General features: G+C 42.7%; 1 protein-coding gene across 1 annotated transcript in view; it reads right to left on the bottom strand.

Annotated features, from left to right (window-relative positions):
* Positions 1–18,553, bottom strand: part of Syn2 (synapsin II) — a 147,924-nt gene that overhangs the window by 40,687 nt on the left and 88,684 nt on the right. Inside the window, exons 2-4 of the mRNA XM_046425682.2 lie at positions 5,347–5,404; positions 4,121–4,212; positions 1,815–1,971 (exon numbers count right to left, since the gene is read on the bottom strand). Of these exons, the coding sequence (XP_046281638.1) occupies positions 1,815–1,971; positions 4,121–4,212; positions 5,347–5,404 (307 nt within the window). The remainder of the gene's footprint in view (positions 1–1,814; positions 1,972–4,120; positions 4,213–5,346; positions 5,405–18,553) is intronic.

Here is an 18,553-nt window from a genome sequence, read left to right on the forward strand (position 1 = left end):
TTTCAGACACTGGGGGACTGTAACAACCAGGCTGGCAAAGAAGAATCAGGTAATAATATTAATCCCAGTTTGTAGACAAAGAAACCAGGACACAGAGAGGTTTAGTCTGAGGGCTGATAAGTAGTAAAATTATTCAGAAAAAGCTGATAATAGTGGTATCAGCCTGTGTGGCTACAAGGAAGCCAGTTTCTGTTAAGGATGTGGTTCAATGGTAGAGTGAACCACAATGGTAGAGTCCTGGGGGTGCCGGGGGTGGGTGGGTTAGGGCATAAAAGTACAGGAGGAAGGCCAGATGACACAAGGTGAAGGCCTCCTTCATGCTCTTCTGGGATGGATGACATACTCAGATCAAACCCCTTTAGCCTGTTTCTGCAGAACTCTAGGGTTGCAGATGCCTCAGGCCACTCACAGGGAAACTGGACTCAGGAACCCAACCCGCTCCTTCACCACAGTGGCTCCTAGGCCTCCTCACTCCTGCTCACTGCTCTTCCTCTTACATCGTAAGGCCCAGGATGGCGTCCAGGGCCACAGGAAAGCTGTCAGTTCAGGTGTGAAAAGAAATCCAGAGCAGGGAGATGGATCTGTTTGGTCAACCACCCTCCCTAGACTCCAGCTCTTGGCGGTCATGTGTGTGATGGCTGAAATCTCATTTTTGCAAAACATGAAGATGAAGAAGATGTGATGGGAGCAGGCATTTCTTTCAGAGATGGCCAGCCTGGCGCAGCAGAGCTATAAGCAGAGGAGCTGGGTCCTCTCAGTGTCAGAGTGGAGGCCAGAGTGCCCCAGGAGCAATCACAGGTCACTCTCCCTGTCAAGCTCACACGTTCCTTTTTCTGCTTACAAGTGTCAAATTCTCTCCCAGATCTATAGACTGACTAAGGAAGAGAAAATCAGACCATCTTTTCCTCAGTAGCCAATCTATGTGAGAGGCAGTGTGATCTAGAGAAATTCTGGCTCTATTACTTTGGCAAGTTACTTAATATTTTCTGGGTCTTGCTTTCCTGTAAAAAAAAATAATAATGGTGATGATGATTTTTTATAAGGTTATCATGAGGATTAAATGATATTTAAAAAAAATTTTTAGATGTTGATGAACCTTTATTTTATTCATTTATTTGTATGTGGTGCTGAGAATCAAACCCAGTGCCTCACACATGCCAGGGAAGCGCACTACCACTGAGCCACAACCCCAACCCGGATTAAATTATATTAACACAGGAAAATCTCAGAGGTTGGCACCTTATAGTAAGTGGTATTACTCTTTACCTTCTTCAATTTTCACATCCCTACTGTAAAGCGGTCAGATCTGATGATCTCAAAGGATACCTTACAATTCATGTATGTGACTGGTCCATGTGTATCTAGATAAATCTCACTCTAATGTTGTTGAGACACTTGATAGGACTATGTCACTCATACCTCTCTCAGCTGAACCATTTCCTTGGTCTCACTGGGCTCAGGCCTCTCTAGTAGTTACTCTAGCCATTCTAAACGGCGAGAAACAGGCATTTTTATCATTGCCACCCACTGTCAGGGGCAGAGCCTACAGACCTGTAAGGACTCCTTCACAGAATATCTGTACCACTTGGTTGAAAAGCCAAAGTTTCACTCTGCAGCAAAGGTGCCCAAACTGTGACAGGTGGTCACATGTTGTTGTGAGGACCTGTCCTGCCCCATGGCGCAGCTAGGGCTCCTCCTCTCATATCCTCTCACCTGGTGCCTACCAGTGGAGTACTAAGGTCCCTCCTGGGAGACTGGGAGACTGGGGCCTAGCTCCCACCCTTTTACTTGAGAGGAAGGGAAGCCTCACTCACCACCCATGGCTTGTCACAGAAGTTGTAAATGGATTCCAGAGAATTGATGCTGGGGAGGCCTGCATACTGCATGCCAATGATCAAGTGGCGGAAGTCCTCGTTCTCTGCCATGCCAAACGCATGCTGCCGGATGAGCACAAAGTCTGGCCGGAAGGACCTGGTAAGAACGCAGAGGCAGTTTTTCCATTACTCAGCACCTCACGTTACACATCACCTTGTCTCCCATTTCCAAAGCCCAAGTCAGAGAAGATGTATTAGGGACCACCTAGTCTGTCACCCTCATTTCATTATTATTATTCCTTCCTGGGCTGGGAAATGAAATGTTATGGTACTTTTCAAAGGGGATTTGAGCAATGGACTTCTGAAATTCTCTTACTCCTTTGGACTAAGCATAAATAGCTTCAGGAGGGAATAAACACTTTTAAACCTTCACAACTTAAGTGAAGCTCCTTGTGTTTCCAAAGTTGGTGCTCAAGGAGGGTCCTGGAAGACTCTGAAGATGACACAAAAGGCTGCCTAAAGCACACTGCCATGAGGTCTGACCTCAGTGTCCTGTTCAGAGTCCTTAAATCTGCTCCTTAAAATAGGCAATGCCCTCATCAGGTCCCCAGGAGAGCAAGGGGCCAGGCTGGCTGAGAACAGATGCCAAACTTCCCAATGGTATTCTTCTTCCAAAGTGGACGCTAGGGAGGGGTACAAATACTTTTTGCAGAACTGAGGTTGAGCAATGGCTGCAGGAAGCACTGAGAAAACGGAATGTTCTGATGCATGGGAAAGCTCCCATTTCACCTCCAGCCAGCAAAGTGCCTGGCCACTGCTCTCCACAGGACAAGGCTCCTGTCTTCATGCCCTCACCTCACAAACCTTCTCAGAGAGAAGGTGTGTGGCAGCACCCACCTCCACGGCTCCAAGGCTCAGCAGTTTCACACCGTGTGCATGACCTACCTGGTTCTCTGCCAAGCACTCATCCAACCGCCACCTACAGACTTAGCCCCACCCAAACTCAGAGATCAGGGCTTAGGAGTGGGGGTTGAAGGAGGTCTCAGTCTCTCAGGGACTTAGCATCAAGTCAGCATGACATCTGCTTGGGCTGCTGTGACCTTGTCCTCAGTTCTGGGACCTGTTGTTACAAGGCCTTTCTGTCACTGACCTAGATCCTGACACTGGAAGCCTTATACGCCTGAGATCAAACTCCAACCCTATATTGCAGTTACAGGAATGGAGCGCTAGATGTGCTGCCAGTCCCTGAATTCCTACACTGGCACTCGGAAGGACCCTACCTAATTCTTGCCAGTTCCCTCCTGCTGTCCTGCTCCTGGACCTTTCTGTCATTACCTGCTTGTGTGTGTATCTCCATGACACCTACTACTTGCATTTGGAGGATCCCATCCATCCTCTGTTGTAGGATCAAACTGAACTCACTTCTCACTCGGGTGGACATTTCTGTCTTCTCTTTAGTCTCCAGAATGAATGCACTCACTGTGGTTAGGTCCCAGACACCTCCAGTCTGACCTCTCCTGTCACTGACCCAGGTGCTATTGGGTCTGAGCAGACTGAGGTGGAAAGAAGGTGAGCTACAGACTCCTCCTAGAACAAGACTGATTTCTGAAAACCTGAAACCACACTGAACTCCTGGAACGACACTGTAGAAACCATTCCCCACCATCTGGAATTCTCATTGTCTCTGTCAAAGAACTATTAAGTGTAAGAAAATCTCCCATCTTTAAGGCACCCAGCATATCACCTGACATGGAAGTGTTCAATAATTGCTAATTTTTTTCCACCCACAATGTCTGTTCCAATCTTAGGTTTTTCTATGAGACACAAGTTCCCAGGAATGAGAAATATAAAAAGAACACAGAGCTGAGAGTCAAAAGAACTCATAAAGAACACAGAGCTTGCCACCAACTGACTGGGTGAAACAAAGCAAATCAACATAAAATGGAAAGTTGAACTAGATGTTTTCAAACTTTTTAAAAAAGCTATGGGACCTCGTTTTCCAGGGGAAATTATGGTGGGAGTACAGCATGTACTGACTGAAGGCGGGGCAGGAGCCTAGTAGGAAGCAGTTACCTCTAAGTGAGCTCTGAGTCCTTGAAGCTTCAGGGTGTTTTCTCTACCAGGGGACTGGGAACTCTGAAAGGCAGGAGGACTGCCCTCTCTGTCCCTTCCACGCCACACACATCCTTTACTTCTCTGTACCACACACAGCACGGCTGTCTCATGCTAACACTGGACTTTGAAACCACCTCTTCAAGCTATAATGGAGACAGTGACAGTGACCCTGAGGACAAAAAGGCTTTTACCGAACAACCTTCGTGCCATTCCTCAGCACCTGCATATCCACAGCGTAGGTCCCATCTGCATGAGCCACCAAGTTGAGCTCTGAAAATTCCGCCTGGAAAATAACAGTAGGGCAGTAAGTTCACGGTCCTGACCGCCAAGTCTTCCATATAGCAGTAGCCGCCGCCGCCACACCACCAAACACTGACTTATAGTTTTCACATACCAATTTCATCTAATTCTCATAGTGACTCTATGGGGCAGGTGGGACATAAATCATTCCAAAAGAGGAAATGGACAAACAAAACTTCTCACTGGAAAAAAACAGGAACAAAACTGGGGTCTTGTGACCCCCATCCTGGCACCGTTTGTGCTGCCTCTTAACAATGAAGGAATGAACGGGACAAATGTCCCCTTTCTCCAGTTTCAACATAAAAGCACTAGATGTTAGTTTAGGTAACTGGAATTTAGTTCTGCTCTTCCCCCAACTAGCTGCATAACATGTTAAGCGAGTTACTTGTCTTGCCTGGGGTTCAGTTTCCTCCATCTACAAAATGGAAATAATTTTTATCAACCTGGCCTATCTGACAAGGTGTTTTAAGAACTGAATGCAATAGCAGAAAGTTCTCTGGCAGCCATAACACACCGCGCAATGAATGAGGAGTGAATTCTATCATTACCTAGAAAATATATTCATTGTTTAAACTGGACATCCCCCTCTTCCCAAATGGACTTGGTCATCTACTTATTTTGAAGCAAGGGTTAGAAGGTGAAAATGTACCTTTTTGGACTTCCCTGTATTAAAACAAAGGTGTGCTCTTTTCTAAGTTCCCTCTGAAGTTGGCTGTAGGCCCAGGGTCAGTATTACTGGAGGCAGCACACCTGAACGGCTCACATGTGTCTACCCAGGAAGATACTGCCACCAAGGACATGGAGGTATGGCCAACACCCTAGGAAGACATTCCTCTAAGGTCTTCCTCAGCCTGCAAGTGGCTCTAAGAGCCACACTAGTTGCCTCCATCCTGACACTGGAACCATAAAAATAAGTCAAAGATATAAAAAGGAGCAGCCTTCAGGACTGTGCTTCAGAGAGAGGAAAGCCCTGGGGAAAGGGTGGTGAGAGAAGATGGAGAGCCCAGAACCCAATGGCAGATACTGTACTCCACTTGGCAGAACTAGAGGGGTCACTCCAGGATGCCCAAGGGAATGGAGATGTCACAGATGCAATCTGGGACTTTGGGCTGGTTACCTGTTCCACCTTGATATCATAATCCCCAAGGACTTTTTTGCCCCGAAAGCACTTGGCCCTGGAGAAAGAAAAACAAAAAAACACAAATTAGTTTTGTGCAAGTGTCTGGAGTCAGATGTTTACTCTCACAAAGAAGAGGACTACGGCAGACTGGACCTCAGAATGAGACTGTCCTTTCTACTTGGTCGTCATAAGCTCTCAAGCAAACCACTCTCACTTGGCCTCAAATTATCCACCTGTAAAATAACCCAAAGCACTCTGACTCTCAGCTTTCAAGATTTTATGATAATATCCCTGGTATTTGGCTACAAGAATCTAGAAATAAAAATTGGCTTAATGTTATTCTTGGTAAGGACAGGTCAATGTTAGATCTAGTCGATTCTGAGGTTTCCTTATCTTCTGATCCTTTGACTGTGATTTTGTAGCTGCTTTTATCTGTGGACTTAGAGTTTTTGAAGAAATTGGTATTAACCCTTCATCTCTTCACACTTATACAAGGAGAGGAGGTGACTGAGGAAAGCTACTATGAATGAATATGAAACTTATGCTGTATTTCTGAGTAGTCAAGAAATACAGCATAAGTTATGCAGTCTACAGTATCTTCCCAGATTGTCATGGTCCTAGGGGAACCTCAAATTAACACATTAATGGCATAATGGTCCCTCTTAAGCAGACTTCATTGATGCCTCCATTTATATCCAGTTTTATCTTGCCTCTAACCCACCCTCCCCATAAAATCTTCTTTGCCCATTTAGGCTGGTTCTCCACTGTACAAAGGGCCTTTTCACACGGTATCCATCAGGTAGGTCAGGCTTGCTTTGCCAGTATTTACGATTTCCAACTGGCATGTTTCATTAGAAATTTTCTGGGAATCTCTTTCCATAATAAAGGAATTTATTGGGCATTGTGTTCTAGAAATTACATGCTCGTTATTTTCAAGAACATTTCATTTAATTCTCATAACAAGTAATGAAATGGGAGAGAGGTCTTCATCTTAAAATCAAGAAAACCAAGACTTGGAGGAGGAAAAGGCACAGTGAAAGTTATTCAGCAAGTCAGTGACAGAGCTGGTATTTTACCCAAGCCCATGGGACTCGGAGCCCAGTGCCTGCCACACAGCACAGCGCTCCCTCCCTCTGCTCATTTCTTCTCTCCATCTTTTCTCCCACAGTTTGAAAACTGACTTGCCATGTGTGCTGCCCTGAATTTTTTTTTTCCATTTCCCTCCTCCCATTCAAAATGGACTTAATGATGTTGTGAACACTAGTCGTCCCACTACAAATACTTCCTAGCCTGGTTCCTGTCAACCTACCCAGGACGAGGCCAGGCTGTTTCCTTTTCTCTATGGATTCTGGAACAGCCTGTTCTAGGAAGTTGTCATTTGTCCTATCCAAGTCCCTGGCCACCCTGAAATTGCTCCTCTGAGGCACTCAGCCATCCTCTAGCTGGATCACTGAGGTCCATCCCTCCCACCTCTGCCCCAATTCCTTACTTAGCTTCACATCAGCTTGCTTCCAGGACTGTGATCCACATTCACAGCCCAGCAAGCCCCTCACACAGGGGGTTGGGAGCACATCATCCCTTTGGCTACTATTCCGTCTATGCGTGGCATAATCCCTGCTCTGCAGATCTTAGACTCTATAGGTCTAAGAGGACTAGAAAAAGAAACCAAGCAAATGACCCACAAGGTCACTTTCTTTCATGGGTTGAGATCTGTTTATGGTGCTATCACAATGCTTTTCTGATGCTTCCTATCTTCCTGTCTCAAAATAGCTCTCCTGTGAGATAAGTCTCAGAGACATTAACAATACTTCTCATTCTGTATAAAGACTTGCATTTTCAAAGCCCATTCCTTGACTTACTGACACAACTCTGCGAAGAAGCCAGGAGAGAGAGTACTGTCCATTTGATTGCTGGGGAGACTGAAACCCAGAGCAGTTAAATAATACGCCCAAGTCACAGAAAAGTTCACAGGAGTTGAGCCTAGAACTAAGGACTTACAGCTAGATGCTCACATGCTGCCAAGTTTTCTAATTCACGCATTTATTTTGTGGGTTTGAACACTGATATTGAAGTATATTTATAGATCCTGGCTGGGTTTATCTGCCACTTCCTGCACCTGCCTATTGACCAAGTTGGCTAGTAAAACTGTTTTCATGCCTCCCCTCCACCCCCACTCCCAGCTATCCTAATGCCTTTTCCTTAAGGTAATTTGTCCTGTTGGAAATCTTAGTTTGTGTTTCCTGGCCCAGGGTCACTGACCCCTGTTGGCTGAGCCAAAATCTTAGAGCAAAAGAGCCAAGATGGCAGGCAGAGGGGCACAGAGCCCTCTTCTGGAGAACGAGCACGTTCTCATAGCTTCTGGCCCTTGGATATTTTGATGCCAGGCATTTTCATGAAAAATTCTAGAACTGGCTAGCAAATGACAGAAGTCTTTCCTGTTACTAAAAGACCACTAGTAGCAGACTGTGCTGGGATCCAGAGGATGGGCTTGGGAGTCAGTCTAGGGTGTGAATGATTCTTGGAGATGCCCTTTCCTGTCCTAGGCAAGAGGCTTACATTGTTAAAGAATGGTGTGACATATGGTTAAATCAATCAATCTACCTACTTACTTATCTTCAAAAATTATATATAATAGGGTAAAATTTTAAATGTTCTCTTTTCCCATTATTCTTGTATCACAGATAGTCCCCATTATTAATTATAGGCATAGCTCTCTGGTGCATGGGTGGGGGTGGGAGTGTGGATATATCTGCAAGCATATATGCTTCAAATATGCACATATGGGATCATGCCACAAGAGTTCTTATGTTCATTATTGAAAACTAAACATGTATCTTAGTGATATGCTTTCAGCACACATCAATGGACCACCTTCTTTGTAATAGCTGCATGAAATTCCACTTAAAAGGCACACAGTAATTTAGCCAATATTTATTGGTAAACATTAGGTCCATAGATTCTTGGTTTTGCCATTAAAAATAGTGTTACAATGATCTGTTTGTTTGTTTACTTTTGTGGTACTGGAGATTGATCCCAGGGCCTTGTGCATGATAGGCAAGCTACCACTGAGCTATATCCCCAGGGCCTGGTTTATGTTTTAAAATACATCCATAGGATAAATAATTTACTGAGAAATTGCTGGTACAAGGAATAGACATAATTATAGTTTTTAATGCATTATCAAACTGCCCTCCCCACCTAAGAAAAAGATGATACCACTCTCATCAGTGTTTGAAAGTTTGGGAAATGCACTTCACCTCCCTTAGTTTTCCCGCACAGTCCCTTGTATAAGATGAGAACAGAGTAGCTGCTCAATATTGACTTTCTGATTGACAGTCTTATAAAATAAATCTAAAATTCATCTCAGTGTACTCAATCCTAAACAGAACCCAAGATGGACATCCTTGAAACACTGACTAAAAATATCTGTGGTGCCTGTGTTGTTAATTTCCCCCTATTGTGACATTTTCTTAACAAGCCTAGCAGCTGAGGACCTATGCAAGTTTAATGGCTTGTAGTTTCCTTGATGGACCATGTAATGTACCATCTCTCCCCTTATTGCTAAAATGAGTAGAGGCTTCTAGATTTAATTGTTGTTACTCAAGGATGAGAATGCCTTCGTCATTTCCTATGCAGTTCCCAACTAGGGCTTGTGACACTGAGGAGCATGATTTCAGAAACTTCTGTGCAGATACCATCTCAAAACTTGGCCCAACCCAGGCAAGCTGAGCTTATGTGTGGGACAATGTAGAATAAGCTCTAGAACCAGTAGCCAGGGAACTAAATTCAAGCCTACTACTACCAGTCTCAGCTGTGTGACTTTGCACAAATAACTGCTTCTCTGAGTCTTATTTTCCTCATGCGTAAAATAGGGTTAAAGCTGGGCACAGTGGCACATCCTGTGGCCCCTGCAAATCAGGAGGCTGAGATGGTAGCCCAGGACTTTGAGGTCAGCCTGGGCAACACAGTGAAAGATCTCATCTCAAAAGCGGGGGTGGGTAGTGATAACTTTAAAAATAATAGTGAGCACACACCCATGCACTAAACACTATTATAAATGTTTTATTAATTTATCCCATTTAGTAATATCTGGCCTATGGGTTGCTGAGAATGAAATCAGATGACTTGGAAGTGTTTGGGAAACTCTGGAGTAGTATAGAAATATGAAGTCCCGTTAGCAGAAGGCAGCAGACATTTATGCTGCTTCACTATTACCTCAGCCAATATGGCCTCTTCCTATTCTGACCTTTCATTGTGTCCATTGTCTGCTCGTGTTGGGCTCACAGCATCATCACCTGCCACCACCTTCTGAAGTCAGCTATCTAATAATCTGACTTGCTCCCCAGTGCCACCCTCAGACCGTCCCATGAATTAGTCTTGGATTTTCCAGAATATTTAGGATATAATTTTAGATATTAATTATGTCCTGATATTTGATTATATGCTCTGGGCCAATACAAATATAATAATTGCATCTATAAATTTCTAGATTCTTCACAGAGCAGTGCACTTAGGAGATTCACAAGCAGGACTTGCTTATTGACTGGAGCCGTTAGGAGGGGAGTGGTTTGGACAGGACTCCTAGTATGGAAACTGAAAGAGGCCATCCTTGGGACTGAGTGGATGGAATGCTTCTGCAGGTCCCACTGTCTTGTCTCTCCTCGCAGGTGCCAGTCCCAGACTGTCACTCACGTCCCTTCTTCCCTATCCTTCACCATAAGAAAATTTGTTCTCAACCTCCAACTACACTGGCGCTAAAGGATCTCGAACAGGCTAGAGTACAAATCCTTCCTAGGTGACTAAGATGTGCAAAGATCAAACCTCAGGTGAGAGGATGGCAGCACTGATGGGAAAGGCAGTTAGGACACAGGAGCCTCGGTGGTAGTTAGCACCTGGTGCATTCCTAGCGCTAGTCCCAACATCTAACAATGTGCTTAATTTTTGGCTCTTCCTGGCTGTAACTCAGGCCTTGCTCTTTCGACCAAGCATCTGAAGGCTTCACGAAGTTAGAAGATAAACTAGAAATAGCAGGGGATTCCTCCTTCCCACCCTACACCAGGAGGGTGAATCCCAGCCTGTCTGTTTGGGGGAGTTTGTGAGCGCCTGCTGCCACCCACTGGCAAGATGGAGACAAACGCTCCACCGCAGAGGCTCACCACGCTCTAAGGGCCACTCCACTGGCTCAGGGATAAACCTCCAAGTGCTTGTTTCCTGCTCTGAAAAAACATACTGGGAGACCAGGGCGCAGCGCAGGGGTAGAATGTTTGGCAAGTACACAAGGTCCTGGGTTTGATCCCTAGCACCACAGAAACCAAACAAAGCAAATTTTTTGCCCTCTTCCAAAAAATGTGTTTTATACAGGTACTCCAAGCTGGATTGCCAGGTTTTTGCAACCTGAAGAAAGAAAGGCTGTGGTTAGTCTGTAAACTCAGTAAAAATGTACACAGCACCCAGCAGGAAGGCTAGAAATATAAAAATGTTTTAACAGCTGCCAAGTAGAGAAAACAATCTAGAAAAGACCAGTGTCAATATGGGTAAATGTTATGGCCTCCTTAAGCCTTAAAATTTATAATTATTATTCACATTTCTGCTTTTCAATCTCTTCCTTATTAAAAACAAATAAAGCATACACACAAAATGACAGCAGCAACCAAAGCTTCATATGGCTTAGAAAGATGTAGCTGGAAAGTAAGTCTCTTGACCTTGTGTGTTAGCGTGTAGTACAGGGTGTCACCTGATGACGTAGGAATAGGGCACCACGGGAAACAAAAGATGGGGCAGTCTCAGGAAGGGTACGAATTTGCCATCTAAGAAAAAGGACACAGAATTGAAAGGTGAGGGCAAAGGTCCAGGGGCTTGAGTGTGAGGTCAGGGTACGGCAGGGGTCCAGCTCCACTGGGCTCCGCAGGACGGCAGGATGGGTGGAGGCTCTCAGAAGCCAGGCTGGGTGTTTGAGGCTTAATGGTCAGTCTCCAAAACTTTTTACTTTTTATTATGAAAATATTTTCCCTCAATAATTGTGAACACTTTGCTAAGCTGTCACCCTCTTGTTTCATTGTTGGGACTGTGGTTTGAGTATTTTAAAGCAAATCCCAAATGTCATTGTCCTGTCCATTTTTAAGTATTATTGCTTAAATAACTGGTAAAGACTTCTTATTTTTAATTTTCATATTGTGGCAAAACATACATAAAAAAATTTGCCAGTTTAACTATTGTAAGCATACAATTCAGTGACATTAAGGACACTCACAACCATCACCCCAATCTATTTTCAAAACTTTTTCATCATTCCAAGTAGAAACCCTTCTCTCTTCCCCTGGGTCCAAGTAACCTCTAATCTACTACCTGTCTCCACCAACTTGCTTGGTGCAGGGCAATACCTTTTTAAATATAAGCACCATTTTATTATTTCGCTGAACAAAATTAACAATAGTTCTTTTTCTTTTCTTTTTTGGTACTGAGGATTGAACTCAAGCATTCTTTATCACCGAGCTACATCCCTAGCCCATTTTATTTTTTATTTTGGGACAGTCTCACTAAGTTGCTGAGGCTGGCTTCTAACTTGAGATTCTCCTGCCTCGGCCTCCAGAGTTGCTGGGATCACAGACATGTGTCACTGCATCTCGCTAATTGTTTTTATTAACACCTTTACTGAGTCTATATTCAACTTTTCCCAACTATCTCCAAAGATACTCTCAAAGATTTTAAGCTTGGGGCTGGGGATGTGGCTCAAGCGGTAGCGTGCTCGCCTGGCATGTGTGTGGCCCGGGTTTGATCCTCAACACCACATACAAACAAAGATGTTGTGTCTGCAAAAAAAAAAAAAAAAAAAAACCTAAAAAATAAATATTAAAAATTCTCTCTCTCTCTTCAAAAAAAAGATTTTAAGCTCAATCAGAGTCATTTAGGAAAGAGTGTAGTAACCAGACTTCAGGATTTGCTATTTTACTGGTACCTAGCAAACCAATAGTTATTGTACAGTACTCACACGACAATTCAATTAATCACTCAAATAATTGGCCCTAGGAACTTAGAAACTAGATGGGCCACTATAGTGACATTAAAAAAAAGGATTTAATGAAATGATAGGGGTATAGGACTTTCTCTGTAGATGTTTTAGAATGGAGACATAAATGGGACAGAAGAACAGGTAGGGCCTTAACAGCAGAAAAGGAGTTCTCCACTCAAATTTGGACTCATTATCTAATTCATGGACCTTCAAACTTTCTTCTAATACCCAGAGGTATTTCAGTTATGGATAACTGGGTTTGGAATAAGAAACAAATAGGAAGACACCAGCACACGTCTGGATAAATGCAATGCTCTGTGGCCAGTCCTCGGTATCATTAATTCAGTGATTAAGTTGTTAAGTCAAACATTGTGCAGCAAAGGCACCGCTGAGATGGAGAGCAGGCTGCATGGTATCTTAGTCAACATTCATACAAATGATCTAGAAGACAGTGCCTGGGGAATTGCCAAGTTTGCAGATGGCATTCAGCTCTTCCAGAGATTAAAATGCCAAGCTGATTAGGGATAAACTGGAGGAAGATGTGGACGTGGGCAGAAAAGTGGCAGAGGAGTTTTAATGTGACTCAGTGTAAGAAAACACGTCCAGGGGAAATAATTTTATCAGAGTATTATGAACCAGAGTGCTCAACTGTAACCTGGTAAAGGAACCTGGAATGATAGAATATTGTATCATGACGATAGTTCCTGTGAGATACCAGAGGCAAAACCTAAAAGTGAAAAAACAGAAAACAAAAAAAGTTAGTTAGCATCAGCAGGTTTACTAGAAACCCAACATAAAGGGTTCCTCACTTTCTGACCTCATCTTCTATAAGCTGTAGTTTTTTTTTATTTTATAAGAAATAAGAAATCACGTACAGCATGTCCACTCATCTAAACAGAAATGACATGAAGAAGGTAGAAGTGGCCCTGAGAAAAACAGAATTCAATGAAATGCCTCTGATTTTAGGAAAGCTAAAATAATGAGTCTGAAAAAAAACCCAAAGGAGACACTCAGGAATGAAGGAGGAGAGAAAGAGAACTCTATATACAGTGTCACTCATCGCAGAAAACCTAAATTCATCCTCACAATATTTCATGTCTCTTATAGGAATGTTCCCTCAGTGTTACTGACTTTATAGAAAAGTGAGGCTTAGATGAATTAACTGATTTGCTTGAAGGTAGTGGGTGGTGGAGCTACTGAAATCAAATTATAGCTCTCCTGATGATCGAGTTTAGAGCTTGGATACTTGTTTAGATGAAAATGTGCTCTACTCATTTTTGTATTTCTAATGCTTGTTCTACTATTTGGCATAAGGTGGGTGCTCAGGATGTGTTTACAGGATTGTTGACCTGAATACAGCTAGATGTTTGGAGGTCAATGTCAGAGAGGGCAACCAGGCTTAATCTGCCACAGAATCCTGGGCTTGAAGACCACTAAGGACACCCACTGAGTCCTTCTGTGGAGTTGATGCAATTCCCTTCAGTGATCTACAGGAGGGCTTCAACAGCCTTCAGTGGCAGATGAGACCCCTTCAGTAAAACAGCAATCTCAAAGCTCTGAAAAAACCTAATTTCTGAGTAAACATTCCAGCTGTGACTTCAGTTGGGAGCAGCAAATCACTTTCTGAGCAGATTTCCTGAAGACATCTATTTTGGGGAATAAGTAAATGATGCCGTATCACAAGATAACAAGATTATCAAATACATGGGGGAAAAAAGAATTTTCTAACTCAGGAGAACACATGATGGGAAGATTAGATGCATTTGTCTATAATTATAGAGCAGCTACAGAACAGAATGCTTTGGAGTCATGGGACAGATTCTCTTTCCATGACTGGCTTATAAAATTAAGTCAGACTGATTTGATATTGGAGCAAAGTGGATCAGTTATAAAGTTTGCATTGGAAAAAGATCAGGCAAATATAATTATCAAAGGATATGGATGTATTTTATGCAAGACAGGCAGGCTCCTAGCACTGAGAAAGTTCCAGGTTTACCTCCACGGTAGTGAATCATACCGACAACCCTTGATCACCACCCAAACTGCACATTTCCTTCCTTATGTAACGGTTTAGATTCAAGGCAATGTTCTCCATGACCTGGCTCCATCCTTCCATTTAAAAGGTATCTCCCACTTTTTCTCTCCTACAAGTCTGCTGAATTAGAAAAAGGCAGCTCTTCCTCTGGGTGCCTGCACAGGACACTCTCCTGCATGGGGGCACTTGGCTTGGTGAGCAGAACATGAGGCTGTCCTTGTGCAGTGAATGACCTGCACAAGCCACATGCTGGGACCCTGTCCTACTTCACCTACCATTCAGCTGTGCCTTGGTCCATTGTAAGTCACCCCGCTAACATTTCTCAAGGTCCTCCCTCTTGAAATCTCCCCTGTCCTCCCCTCCTGCCACAGTTTCTCTTTTGAAAGTCCAGTCTGAAAACCACTGACTTGTCATTTTAAATAGACACAGTCTAGTCTCATCAGTTAATATTCCCCTTATGTGAATCTCTTCCTCCCTATTGTCTCAGAGGCCTCCCGAGGATGCCTGCGTGTGTTATGCTTTCCCTGCTCCCAGCACCTCAACATCACGCCCACTACGACCTTATGTGAAGTGCAACTATGATGGTTAATTTCTGGGACAGCCTGAGTAGGTCCCGGGATACCCAGGTATTTGGTATTTGTAAAGATGCTTCTGGGTAAGACTAACATTTGAATCAGTAGAAAAGGAGATTGTCCTCCCCAATGTGGGTGGCTTCATTCAATTGCATTCAAGGCATAAACAGGACAAAAATGTGGAGTAGGGGAGAATTTGCTTTCTCTGCCTGATGTCATCAAGCTGGGACATTGGTCTTCTCTTGGCTTTAGACGCAGACTAAAGCTTGTACCGTTGATTTACCTGGGTCTCCAGTTTGACAAATGCAAATCTTGGGACTTCTCAGTCTCCATAACCGTGTGAGCCAATTCTGGCTCTTGTGTGATTCTGTCTGTCTCTATTTCTCCCTCCCACCTCCCTGCAATCAACACACAAAGTACTGCTACAGCAGGACCTTGCTGTTGTGGTAGCCTCTGTACTCATCCCATGCCCAGCTTAAACAAAATGAATTTATTGAATTCAGTGTACAAAATAAATTCATTTATAAATATAGATGAAGATATGATCATTTATTCCAATGTGTGTTGGAAAACTACCTCCATCTTAATGTACTTTGTTGTTGTTGATGTTTTGCTGTGCTGGGAATCAAATCCAGGGCCTAGTCCATACAAAGGCAAGCACTCTGCCTCTTAGCTGTACCCCAGATCTTAAAATACTATTCTAGGTACAAATCAACATACCAGTTATTGAAGTGCTTATATATTTCATTATCATGATAATATAAAAAATTAATGAGAACACAAAATTCTCTCATCCTTCAGAGAAAGAAAATTTTGCTTAGAAGCCTTTTTCTTATTTTAGTTTTGAAGAAACAGACACAGAGAGAGGAAAGATTTGATTAGTTAGAGATCTACCGAATGGTTAAGTCAGGCCTTATTCCCTTTCCATCCCACTATGGTGCAGCTTTAGAGCAACAAAGGCAACTTTCTCCAAAATCGGAGATTGGAATTCAACAGACAGAAATCCTTAAATGATACCACAGGATGTAGAGGACCTGGTATCCATTAAGAGTGCTTGTGAGTCAGGCATGGTGGTGCATGCCTAAAATCCCAGTGGCTCAGGAGGCTGAGGCAGGAGGATCACGAATTCAAAGCCAGCCTCAGCAAAAGGAGATGCTAAGCAACTCAGTGAGACTCTGTCTTTAAATAAAATACAAAATAGGGCTGGGGATAGGCTCAGTGGTCGAGTGCCCTTGAGATCAATCCCTGGAACCAAAAAGAAAAAAAAAAGAGTGCTTGTGAAATCAAGTATGCGAAGGAATATAAACAGCTGGGCATTACAGAAGAAGATCCAATTTTGAATTTCCTTTTCCCTTCACTGATGAGTTCATTCTGTCTGTGATACTGTATCACCAGTGCCCAGCTCATAGAGTAAACTGCTAGAAGGTGACAGAGGAGCTCTCCCCACATTCTGTTCACACTAGCAAAGGCAACTGGGTCCTCTTTTCCTGGTCCAAGTCCAAAGTGCCATGCCTGGTATCAGCCCACTCACCACTGTGGCTCAGAGGTGTTATATCTCAAGGCCATAACATTTCAGATTTCCAAATCCAAACCCAGGTGGCACATTCCATTCTACAATTTTCCAATTGGCACCAACTCAGGGGGAGATATCATTCACCAGAATAGGCATTCAAGACTGAAGTTTGGCAGGCTGAGAAGAAAACTGGCACTGTCCTCGAAAAGTCATGCCACAGGTTCCCAGATGTGCCCAGGTTGAGCACTGTGGAACCACCCCAGTTCTCAATGAAGACATGGACTTTTGATCCCATCCTCTTGTTTCCATAGGTGTAGAAATTGGAGTTTAAGGAGAAATTGTGGCCCCGAATCATGCAGTGGGAGCCCTGCAGGAATGTGTCACCTTTTCAACTCGATGGTCTTTTCTCTATACCAAGTTCAGCCCAGAACTTATGCCTTAATAACAAAATTGAAAGATAGATGATGAAGTGCTAGCTCTTTGTGAATCTGTCATCCTTTTAGCTACTTCTAAATGATCCACTAAAATACTTCTCACATTCAATAAGCCCTAAAGAATACTTTTAAAAACCAACCCAAACTTATCAGCCTGAAAAACTAGTTCATTTTGTCTTTATGCTTGAAAGATTTCTTTGAAAAAAATCTATTATTCAGTGCTGCTATAATGAAATATATTTGATAAACCTTTAAAAGGATTGTAATTCTCATTCATTTAGTCATTCAACAGAGATTCATTAGATTAGGCACCTATTATTTGCCCAACTATGTGCCAGGCACCAGGCAGGAGGCAGGAGAAGGCAAGACCTCACCTAGCTTTAATATGAAGTAGAATAAAAATGATTTGGTGTTAAAAGAAATACAGAAATACAGCTGGGTACAGTGGTGCACCCCTGTACTCACAGCTACTCAGAAGGCTGAGGCAGGAGAACCACAAGTTAGAGGCGAGCCTGGGCTGTCTCAAAAAAAAAAAAAAAAAAGAAAAAAAATTAAGGGCTGGGATGTAGCTCAATGGTAAAGCATACCTGGGTTCAATTCCCAGTTCCACAAAAATAAAAGTAATTAAAGAAAGAAGCTGGACAAATATGAGATTTTATGCAGTGCAGCTTTTTTGGGGGGAGGGGGTGGGGCAAACTATCACTTAGGAGAGCATGACCTTGGAGAAATACAAATTTGTTTATTTCTTTCAATGTATATGTCTTTTAATCAGACTCAGAAGAATCTCCTTAAATTTATACCACCACTTTAAATCATGCCTCATTGTGGCAAAACAAAAATTAACTAGTTAGAATCCTCAGTGATATACATTTCTTCAATCTTAGATTCATTAACTTGTCTCAATGAAGAAAGATCTCAAGCATGCAGAAATATTTAAAGAATGATGTCACAAATACTTGTGTATTCACCACCTGGCTTTGTGAAACCACAATAGTTTTCCACATATTCTTTTCAAGATTTTATAAAAGAAATACCATTAATATCCATTGTCTTGCATACTCCATTGTGACCCCGTTCTTCTCTTTCCTCAGGGATAACTATTCTGAATTAATATTTGCAATTTCTTTGTATTTATATATTTTCCCATATGTGTATGTAGCCATCAACTATATACAGCTATTTTGTTTATTTTGGGATTAAAAAATTTTTTAGTTATAAGTGGACACAATACCTTTATTTTATTTGTTTATTTGTTTATTTTTGTTGAGGATCGAACCCAGTGCCTCACATGTGCTAGGCAAGGGCTCTGCCACTGAGCCACAACCCCAGCCCCTATTTGGGGTTCTTACATAAGTGGCACTATTCTATATTTTCCTACAACTTGTCTTTTCTTACTCCATGTTATATTTTTGACTTGCATTCAAAGTATTTTTCCTATTTTGCATAGTCAAGATTTTTGTTTTTGCTATGTTTTATGGTGTAAACAACCTTTACACTTTTAATTTCAATGACTATACTTTTCATTTCTAGAAACTATTTGTCATATCTGCCTTATTTTACTCTTGTTTACCAACTTCTCTGCTATTGGTTTTTCACGTCATTACTTCCTTTTGGATTTACTTCCTACTTCCTGGAGGATAT

The sequence above is a fragment of the Marmota monax genome, unplaced genomic scaffold, assembly GCF_021218885.2.
Source record: "Marmota monax isolate L192 unplaced genomic scaffold, Marmota_monax_Labrador192_F-V1.1 WCK01_AAM20220418_F8-fsc00028, whole genome shotgun sequence".
In the NCBI taxonomy this organism is placed as follows: Eukaryota; Metazoa; Chordata; class Mammalia; order Rodentia; family Sciuridae; genus Marmota; species Marmota monax.